The 11,560-nt window shown below is 36.1% G+C and overlaps 1 protein-coding gene across 2 annotated transcripts in view; it reads left to right on the forward strand.

The window, feature by feature from the left end:
- Positions 1–10,434, forward strand: part of pitx3 (paired-like homeodomain 3) — a 40,269-nt gene extending 29,835 nt beyond the window's left edge. For both annotated transcript variants that reach the window (XM_088635448.1, XM_088635449.1), the window contains one exon: positions 8,062–10,434. In XM_088635448.1, the coding sequence (XP_088491574.1) occupies positions 8,062–8,625 (564 nt within the window). In that variant the 3' untranslated portion in view covers positions 8,626–10,434. The remainder of the gene's footprint in view (positions 1–8,061) is intronic.
- Positions 10,435–11,560: the final 1,126 nt, after the last annotated feature.

Below are 11,560 nucleotides of genomic sequence, written 5' to 3' on the forward strand. Positions count from 1 at the left end.
TTTCCTAGTGTTCATTTCGTCCTGCTCTTCAGGTAGATTTTGTCATTCCAGTGTGACCAGAACCAATGATGACTCCACAGTACATCTAAAGACAGTATATACTACATAGTTACAATGAACCCATCCCACAGTTAATAGCTATGGATGCATACAGTAGATTTAGGCCTTCCGTTTACCTTATTTACCTTTACCTCTCTTTTCCTGAGTTTATGGTGTACTCATAGTACTGAAGCAGACTCTGATGGATGATATTTGGGTAATTCGGGTAATTGGGAAGAGCAGTGGCACAGTGACTAAGGATCTGGAAGGTTGCCGGTTCAAATCTCACGGCCAGCAGAGGAATCCTACTCTGTTGGGTCCCTGAGCAAGGCCCTTAACCCCAGCTGCTCCAGGGGTGCTGTATAAATGGCTGACCCCGCACTCTGACCCCAAGCTTCTCTCTCCCCCTCTGTGTCTCATGGAGAGCAAGCTGGGGTATGGGAAAAGACAAATTCCTAATGCAAAAAATTGTATATCTTATCTTATGTCACGATGTACCTGACAACCAGTGGAAAAGATTCATGCTATCCATATGAAAGGTCATTTAGTATGAAATCTTGTTTGTTATGGATGAGAAAACCAAAACAGAAGCTCCTTAAATCCCTATTATGCCAGAGAACTTTGGAATTTTGTAATCCCAGTTGGGCATAAGATGTTGCAAAACCCTCGCCATACATCTCCACCATATACTGTAAAACAGTACAACATCTGAAGGATGTGTGTGAAGTAAAATCAACAAAGACATCAAGAATACAGAGTTGCCCATTTACTAACATTATGAAGCAACAGATAGATAAAGAAAACTGTTTCTCAGAATTGTAGTCCCTGGCACACCTGAGAAGAACTCCCTCTGCATTAAGCAAAGCATTCAACGACAAGACAAAAGACCGAATACTCACAATCGGTTGCATTCTACATATTTTCTGTAATGTGCTGCTTTCTTGTTATCTTTGATCTTGTTCTTTTTGCTAATGCAGAAAAGATGGCATTTCAAAAGAATCAAAGCTGATTAAGGAGGATTTTTTGCCACACAATGTTTTGTGGGCCCTGGCGAAATATAGACAGGCCATTTGTAAAGTGACTGAAGCCTGTGCAATAATGAAGGATGTCCCCTTCCATAAACTGCAAGCCACTAGGTGATTGATGGGCTGTGAAATATTTTAATGGAACAGTCAGTAAGCACATCAGCTTAAGATCTCAATTATATGCACATTTTATGAATTTGAATGAAACAAAGTTCTTTATAAAATAATAATTTATGTACCACATTGCTTCAGTTATTCTCCACGGAACTTAAAGGAGGCTGTTGATTTAAGAAGCCTCAATATTTTGTAAATACAATAAGATGTCATGTACTCTAAGTCAATTTGTTTGATTTAAAATGAAATTCAAGTTGTTTATCTGTAATTGTTTACTTGATAAATGGTTCTGGCCTGTTTATCCTAGGACCTTCTAACAAATAAGGTGGAACATGGGTAAATTGGTTTCTTGGAAAATGGGCTTTGGCATTAGTGTATGTCTGTCTGCCCTGTGATGGTCTGGCATCCTGTCCAGGGTGTATCCTGCCCTGCACGCATTTCTTGCTGGGATACGCTCCAGCAACTCCCCAAAACCCTGAACTGGATGAAGGATTTAGAAAATGGATGGATGGATCTCAAAAAGGGCTCTACTAGTGAATGAGATTCTAGTGGACCGATTTTTAGTTTTTGTCTGGTTTAATGTTTAAAAATAGCCAACTGTGGGGTGGAGACAAATTAAAGAGTGTACTAATAGGTCTTGGGAAGCTAGAGGAAGTTAATTGGAATTCAGACAGAAATGGTCAAAACCTTTTTTTTAAGTCGTGAATTAATTTTTCTTACTTCAAAATAATGCTTTTTTAAAAATTGACCATTTTTAAGTGATTTAAGTGCTACTGATCTAAGAGTATAATATTAATTATACTGTACCATTAGGTTGTAAGATGACATTATTTTTACTAAATGTCTTCCATTTACATTTACTTTCCATTGTAGATAAACTGTCCAGGGCACTAAAATAATTTGTCTGAAGCCTTTGATTTAAACATCATATACAGTATAATTGTTTTTTGTAGGCCTTCTTATTTCTTTTTACAATATTACATCTTCTTGTTGTATTGGCTCAATCTGTTGGAACTGTAAACTTGTTTTGAAAAAGCACTTTTATAGGAAATACAGATGTTGCACATTAAAAGAAAAACAAACCTAAAAAAAAAACATCCAGACCCTGTAGATTACAAAGAGTGAGAAATGGAAGGGCGATCTTGCAGTTTTGTTGCACGCTGTCCAGAGTGAACACTAGACAACGCTTGTGGATATTAAGCACAAATACGTATCAAATTGCACTTGCCTGCACAGTAAAATCTTAAACCTCCAGTGACATTTAATCCTGACCACATGGTTACAGAGTTCATTCCAACTTTGTAATACATGAAGGAAATTCTATCATCGAAGCTCCCCTTCCAGGGTCTATTAAATTGTGATTTTAGGAAGTTGTTCTATTTAAGTGTGATTTTTACATCAACTGAGAAACAAATAAATTAGGAATGGACCAATCATACACAGGTACAATGCGATTACTTTTCAATCTAAAAATAATAAAAGTAGTCTCAGTAGACTGTGAAATAATACATTGCATACTGCATTACTTGAAGAGGAGAAAATATAATCAGATTTTGAATTTGAAGAAAGATGTTGATGGTTAATGGACACTGTTGGAAAAATATTCCAATTAAAAAGATCAACAATAATACAGCTGCATTAAAAGTCACATGATGTTTTGAAAATCTAAATTAAAATAAACTAGATTACATTCTTCGTACTTTTGATATCTGGTAAGAAAGCACTTCATATCAACGGCACCCTCAAGTGAATGTTATTCAGTGGAAAGGAAATTTAAAGGGTACACTGGAAAAAAACAGAATTCATGCAGTTGGATAGAATTAGTGGGATATGCGTGATTTTTTTCCAAGGTTTCAACTTTTGAAGATAAAAAGAAGACACTTTTTGAAGAAAAAGAAAAGGGGAATACAGTCGCAAATGCGCAAGTATCTACATACTGTTTTAGTGACAGTCAGTCTTCCAAGATGTCACCCTTTCACAAATTCCCATAGTACAGTATGCTATGCATGGCAAAAACAGATTAAAATGGTCTGATACCTTTCTGGAAGATAAATGATCTTGCAAAACATATACAAAGCAAGACTGTTGAATTATGATCCAAGGAACAGGAGCTGGGTTTCATTTAAGTGATCACAGATATCTGTGAGGAGAGATGGCACAAGAATCTTAATGGTCTATGATACATTTTTGGAAGATAAATGATCTTGTAACTGAATGGCAACAGCACGTTCTAGAGCCTCAGCCAAAAATGGCTGGAGTCTAAATTCTACTTTTAAAGAGGAGGATAGTAACTACAAGTTATCTAATGATTCATTGATGAAATGTATAACAATTGGACAGTGAATGGCAAATCTTATAGAAAGCAAGACTGCTGAATTATTATCCAAAGAATAGGATGTGGGTTTTATTTTAGTAATCACAGATATCTGCTGAGGCAAGATGGCATGAAAATATTAAAAGCGAGGGTCAAGAGAACCTAAATGGATTGGGAAAACAAATCTGAATTAATGGACTTGCTGCTGAGAAACCTAATATTATGCTTATGTTTGCAAGCTGATACTGGAACCCTCAATTCAAAACAAATAGCTAGATAATCTGAAATTCCCAGATTGAGATTGAGGGCATTCGGGTTGCTGATGAGCACACTGCAGGTGATAATAAGGCTCAGTATGTGTGTTGTGGATGGTTTTAACATTCTTCTGTGAATATACATTTGTGTGTTCTGACTGAAAACCAAACTAACAAAATATTTTTGAGAAGCGAATAGCAAAGAAGTTACTCTCATTAGGTCTTTTGGTCTATTCTTAAGTAAGTACCATGGCTAAAACCCAGGAACCAAAAGACTGAAAATATACTGTATCTCACATTAGGTTTTAATGGAGAAGTGATCTATGGTACTATGATTTATAATGCGTAAATAAACAAGCGGCTCCACTTAGGCAGCAATATATTGAAAACATAATCTGGTTCAATAATTCAGTAAATTCACAAGATAAGTGAATTAATGAAGTGTAAAGCCAAATGTTAATACACTGAGAAAAAAATGTAAGGTTTTCGGAACCTAATGATAGAGGGGTGATATATTTTATATATTAGAGATTTGAAATTATATTTTTAAAGTATGAATGAAAACAGATTTAAAGTCTATCTATCCTTTTAAATTAAAATGGCATACTGTAATTTAATGTGTACAATTGAGCCTGTCTTTTAATATGCTACTGCCCTGCTTTGCAGTGTTTTGGATAGGCAAATTGGCTTTACAGCAAAATGTAGCTTTTCCTTCACAAGAAACTAACAGATAAATCAGTCCATAATAGCAGAACACATTGCATGTGGCTTTCTGCAAAGGTGTTCTGTTTCGTGCAATAACAAATTTCCTGACACCTCACTTGTAAAAATAGAAGAGTTATGTTTAGTTTGGAAACATAAACCCTAACTGCTGGACTTGATTTTAAAGGAAAATGGATCAATCATCTGTACAAATTAAGGTTTTATTAGTAGAAGTTTGGTTTGCAAACCTTTGACATTAACTTGAAAGTTGCAGATGAAGTAAGTGAGGCTATGAAGAGGGTTCAAATTGGTTTAAATTGTTTCTTAGTAGTATGCATTGGACAGCAGTTTGCCCTGTAATCTCTTTAAATGTGTCTTATAGGTCAAAAGAGCTATAATGATTTGGAATACATTTTTAAGTGCAGCTGATATTCATTATACTGATTTTTTCAATAGAAAACACGTATTTCTGAATCTGGAACAAAATGTACATTTATATAATTTATATGAGTCATATATTGCAGGAATCAGCCGATTCGCTCCACACTTGCACGTATACAGATGCACTAACTCAAATGTCAGTTGAAGAAAATGGTTCATATATTTTATAGATCTTTCTCTGAGCAAGGAATTAAATATTTCTTCAATTGAAATTTACTTTTATAAATTTAATCTCTCTGTGCTCTCTAAAAATAGGGTCTTAGAGTCGACAAAATGAGAAGAAAACAGTTTCTGCTTGACATTTTTTCATTAAAAACTCTGAAGTTAACTCTGAATTTAATAATTTTAATAAATTACTTTCGACATGACTATTTAATAAAACAGTTTTACTTAATGGATTTATTATTATTTTTGACAGAGTCCCAAGGGAAGTGTTTTAGAAATGATTTCAAATTTAAAGCCATGTGCTTTTTCAATATCTTGCATATTTATGCAAATGTGATATTACTCTGATTAAACTTAGAACAGTAACCTGTAAGTGTGCGCATGTTCACTATTAACTGCCAGGAATGCCATGCATTTTATACAGAATTAATAGCCTATATATTATATATTGTGGAATAATGAGTTTTCAATATTTTTTTACTTAATATTTTTAATTAAATGCAATCTTTCAATAGCCATGTAAAGCAACATTTTAGAAAATGTCTGTCGTAATTACATGAATTAGAATCAGAAATTAACAATTGTTTTAACTATCAGCTGAATTAAAAAAAATACATTTTGGCTTACAGTGATAGCAATCTACTAGCACTCACAAGGTTTATTGGTAGTACGGACAAATTTATCACCTGTGTTTTTTTCCTCTCACAAAGGTGCACTTGTGACTCATTCTTTCTTTTGTGATTGTTCAATATAATGCTGTTGCCAGAACTGTGATGACTCTTATCTCATGCACGTTTTTACAGAGAGAGTTTCCTCACATGCAGCTTGTGTGGCTGTACGGCACAGGTTCTAACAGGGCTCCACTCCTGACTTTGGTTTTGTTTCACCCAGTCCAGAGGTTTGAGTTACACGAATGGCAGAGAGGACTCCTAGTAAACAAAGAAAGTTCACACATCCCTCTGTTTATTTATTCAGGCACTCCAGTGAGCAGGTACAGCTCTCAGGAATGGAAGACCTTCTCAGTGATTTTAATAAAAATCAATATGCAGTCCTCATCAGTCAAAGTGGATTTATTTCTGTGTATAAATGAAAGTATAAAACGAAGGCTTTGTAGAATGGTTACTAGTTGCATTGTATCATTCATGAGGCAACTGTTGTCTGGTAACAAAGAATGCAACAGCTGAAGACACTCCTACTTTAAACACCATTCTTTACAATATGGGTTCACTCCATATAATACTGTCATGTATTCTGTAAGGTTCCCCCTTCATTTTAGTAGTCTTACAGTGCATGTATATATATTTACATATTTTATTAATGGTTTGAGCTCAACCCAGGTTGTTTTCTGGGGTTTATGCTGCATTTGAGGTGGATTGTTCATTGATCATTTTATCCCACTTTTGGCTTGCAAAAAACATAGCTACAGAAATATTTGGTAACCTTGAACGGTTTTTCATTTCTTTCAGCACATTTTTCAAGACTTAGTGCAAAAATCACAATATCTTTGTTAATGACACGTGGCACTTACATAGCACCTACCACCCCAATGAATATTCTAGGAGTGCTCTCCCAAACGGAGAGTTCATCGATCTCAAAAACTTCCCCAAATCATGGTCATGTGCTGGTTTGGAATGTTTGGTCCAGAGGAAAGAATGCCATCTACTGGTCCTCCAACACCAGTTCAACAGCAGATGTATTCTGTTTTTATTTTTGCCATTCATGCATTAGTTCTTTTGAAGTGACACCCTCTTGCAGACATCATTTAATTTATGTGCCGTATATATATAGTGCAACTAGATGTCAATTCCTGTCTATGTGTTTGTCATTTCAAATTCCCTGTCGCCCTTATCACCTCCCCTGCTGCTGCCCCTTTCAGCATATTTAAAATAATTCCAACAATCTCATTTTCACGGCCTGCCTGCTATCCTTCAGTCTCAGCCATGAGGGTCTGGGCCAGAGAATATGCAAAATCTGAACGTTGCGGATTTTATATAGGTTGTCGACAGTGGCCTAATCATTACACAATTGAAATCAAAAGCCTCATACTGAGCATCTCCTCAAGGCTTTTTATGAGCCGTTTCACAGCTTTCAGGAACGTATGAAATATTGGCTACACTTTGTATGTTTACAATTAAAAAGCAGTATTTAGCAGTATTTTAATCACTTTGGATCTTGGACAGCAGTTATGAAGTAGACTTTTTCTTTGTTTTTTTTATTTTACATATGCAAGTAAAGGCTGCTATCTGAAAGTAAAATGTGTACTAAATGTGTATTAAAAAACGTTCACTTTATTTTTGTATGTTTTGGGAAAATTATACACATTCTGAATACTGATTACAGATTTTGGCCTATTTTGATTGATAGATCATTCTGATCATTAGTGAGCGAGTTGCTTGGGCTCAGGAGAAGAGTTGATTTAACACCATTTATGCCATGGATGTCCAGTCTTTCCAGACTTGTGACCCATTGAACAGTTGTTGAGTCCTGTGAAGAGGCACATATTTGTTATGGGTTTTCCAAATGAGTGAGGTAGAATTCCGCATGACAGAATCTGCAACCTTGTACAAATGAGAGGCAGGTTTCCATCAGTGGTCAACACACTGAACTAGCCTGTGGCTTTCATAATAGATCCCTTGTTGATCTATGGTTGACAAATGTAAACTTGAAAATGCCTATAGGTATTCAATAAACTATCAGTGTATGGACTACAAAATATTTTGTCCTTTTCCTGATTGCTAGTTGAGTTTATTACAATTATGAAATAAGTTTCTTTTTATGCTCAGTATGTTTATTGTTTCATCACCGTAAGTGAGATATTTCAGTGACTTTGTATGTACAACTGCATTGATTCAGTTTCTGCCATGTTCAGCTTCACGGGTTCCAACTTCTGTTGAGTTCACAGGTTCCAATCGAACAAGTGTTCGTTTGGAAAAGTTAAAACAGGAACTTTCACTTTCTGTGAGAGGGCTGACATCGGGTGTGTTGTGCTTTCTTCCTGTCTGTGCAGGTGTGGTTTAAGAACCGCCGGGCTAAGTGGAGGAAGAGAGAACGGAACCAGCAGGCAGAGCTGTGCAAGAATGGCTTTGGGGCCCAGTTCAATGGACTCATGCAGCCATATGATGACATGTACTCAGGCTACTCCTACAACAACTGGGCCACAAAGAGTCTCGCCACTAGCCCACTTTCTGCCAAAAGCTTCCCCTTTTTCAACTCCATGAATGTCAGCCCTCTCTCCTCTCAACCCATGTTCTCACCACCCAGCTCCATCTCTTCCATGAACATGGCGTCCTCCATGGTGCCCTCGGCCGTGACCGGCGTGCCCGGCTCGGGCCTCAACAACCTCGGCAATCTCAACAACCTGAACAGCCCCACCCTGAACTCGGCCGTCTCTGCCAGCGCCTGCCCCTACGCCACCACCGCCAGTCCCTACATGTACAGAGACACATGCAATTCCAGCTTGGCCAGCCTCAGGCTGAAGGCCAAGCAGCACGCCAACTTCGCCTACCCTGCGGTGCAGAACCCTGTCTCCAACCTGAGCCCCTGCCAATACGCGGTGGACAGGCCCGTATGAAGACACTCCCTGTGACTGACTGTGAGCAAACGCACGAGAGGTGACTGCTTCGTGACCCTTTTTTAAAGAATTTAAACAATAATGTATGCCTTGGAATGAAAACCCTACAGGAATATGCTTTTTGAAAACCCCAGTTTATGGTGGACCACTCATACCCTTAAATAATCAATTAATGGACAGTTTTTTGTTGTTGTTGTTGTTTTTTACCTGAGTTGACCTGACCAACGTTTAAGGAATTTTGAAAATGTCCAGAATGTCCACTCCTATAATTTTGACCGCATGAGCGTACAAAATATGGTTTTAAGATGCGATGACTGCTTTTTGATATCACTGTTGGCATACATATAAACATGCATGGCCCTCACAACCATAAAATATGGGGACCTGTGGTTGTAGTGTGGGCTAAAAGATGTAAATAATGGACTTTTCTTTGTTTTGTATGTGAAATAATTATCTATGAAACAAGTAGGACTTTGAAGAGGAAAAAAGCATGTTCTTCAAGAGCAGAACCTAGATCGACGTACTATGAGTACATCCTTTAGGAATTTTAATCTTTGTTTTGAATTCCATTGCCTCAGCAGGTCAAAGGGCACTGTCTACTAAAAGAAGAATATCAGCAGTGGTCATTCTCAACAACAGTATCACATCCAGCAGAGAAAGAAATTTAGACATTTGAAAAAAAAGCCATTAAATATACTGAGTTGTTTGATGTTACAAAAAAGGAGTCCATTCTGTAAAAAAAAAACAATATGTAAGAGTGATGTTGTCATAAAATAACATTTTACAGTGTAGCCTGCTTTGTCTCATTTAAAACTGATGCTGTTTATCAATAGCTCATGTATAAGAAAATACTTTTTATGAAGATACCAGTTCTCCCAATGTCTTTATTTCTGACTGATGACCTCTGAGTGGTAAGATATAGAGCATTTTCTTGTAACAGATACATTTGACCTATACTTTGGCAGACAACCTTAGTGTGCAAAGGGTATCCAATAACAGTCAGACATTTTTGGTCCTCTGCCTTACTTTATGAAGGACTGTGCCAGCATTATGTAAGTTGTGCAGTATGCTTTGGACTGCCGGGGGAGATATAATGAGGGAAACCGCTCAGATCATGGAAGATCAAGCATGTGAGATTAAATTAAGACTACAAAGAAACAACTTATAGGAAGAAAGAACCAACAGCCTCTTGGCAGTTTTGCTATACAACCAAATCACATTACTAAACAAAAATTTTCAATTGGAAGGTTTTAGCTTTTAAATTATTTTTTTCATATAGAACTTTGCAAAGGTCATGACCGAGTAGCTTTACAATGCACAATAAATTACAATGGTTCCAAGTTATTTAAAAATTATATTCCACTGTTCTTTGTCTAAGTTCTCTGTGATCTCTCTGACAGATGAAACCATCAAAAAGGACACTTTTTTGAATAATTTGTAGTATTCGAAAACATTTCGATAAGAATACATACAAACTCACTTCATGTATGTTTTAGACATCGTTAAACAACTGGCCTTTGATTAATACTTGGATGACAATAAAACTATCACTTTCTCTGCTTTCTGATGGTTTATGTGTGTTCGTACAACATTCTGGTTGCTTAGAACAGACAGACGGCAAACAAATGGAAATATTCAGCAATGGCAAGTGTTAATCTAGCATTGTGGTGTAACTGAACTTATAAAGACCAAAATCTCATATGTATGATAACACAAAGACCAAAGGGATATTCCACATTAAGGAGCAAATCAAATTCTCATACAGTGTCGCTATTTCTGTCATTCTAATAAACTTCAGTTTTGTTTTAATGTTTATGTCCCCGAGCTTGTTTCAGTTGTGGACACAATATTGAAGATAATACCCTAGTTGACTAAAACAATTGAATAAAGGACAATGAAATGGTGGAAATTTAATGACCAGACTTTACTAGTCATCTAGGAATATGGTATAATACCTGACTAAGACAGGTATTGAAATTAAAGGACATATTACCACCCCGAAAAAAAAAGATGACAGTTTTGTTTCGTGGCCAGGTATCAGTTCATGTTTTTCTCAAATACGTTTTCCCTTGCAGGTGTTCAGTTTTAAAGGATTTATTAATATGTACTGAAGCTTGTCTTTAGAAGTAAGAAGAATCTCATTTGTTGAAAGGGTATTCGGATCTTAACTTTTGGATAGTGAAAAAACTGCAGGGAAAACAGGATATGAAAACAAGGTAAATGAATGTGAAAAATGGCAATGATTTTGGTTAACTGGTGACCATACATTTTATCATTTATTTTTTGGTTTAAATACCTTACATTAAGTACAAGGGTCTTCTATAAATACAGATAATGATTGTTTAATCGTTATCTTTCTATCCTATACATGAGAATGAAATCATGGTCATCAGGGCTAATGCCCTAATGATATAAATAGGAATTTATATTCATATTGCAACCTAAACTTTGATAATTAACTAGTCTGTTAACAACACAGCATAGTCTGTGTGAATTAAACATCAGTGTCTATTTGCACACAATGCTGTCATATCAGATAAAGAAATAACCAATGAACTGCCACATTCCCACACCTAAATAAGTGTATAGTATGTCCTTTCTTCATGATTAACACATAATTTGTGATCTTTTTGAGAACAGCAAGATAAGGATCTAATACACGTCAGACTCCTATAGACAATTCTTTAAAAACTATTCCTCTGGAGTTTAAAAACAATTCATTAATCATAGACAGGTTAAAATAATATAAAATATGTTGGGATAGTATTTTAAAGGAAGTCACAAAACTAGAAAAATGCGATTTCACTATTTGGTATTTTTCAATCTAGTCATTTAATTTACTCTGTAGTTTTTTTTAAATAGGAAACTAGGACCTTTTGATTTCTGATGTATGGAGAAGCAGCTGCACATTAAAAATAAACCAGTGAAACAGCTG

The sequence above is a fragment of the Lepisosteus platostomus genome, chromosome 6 (assembly GCF_059453375.1).
Source record: "Lepisosteus platostomus isolate fLepPlt1 chromosome 6, fLepPlt1.hap1, whole genome shotgun sequence".
Classification (NCBI taxonomy): Eukaryota; Metazoa; Chordata; class Actinopteri; order Semionotiformes; family Lepisosteidae; genus Lepisosteus; species Lepisosteus platostomus.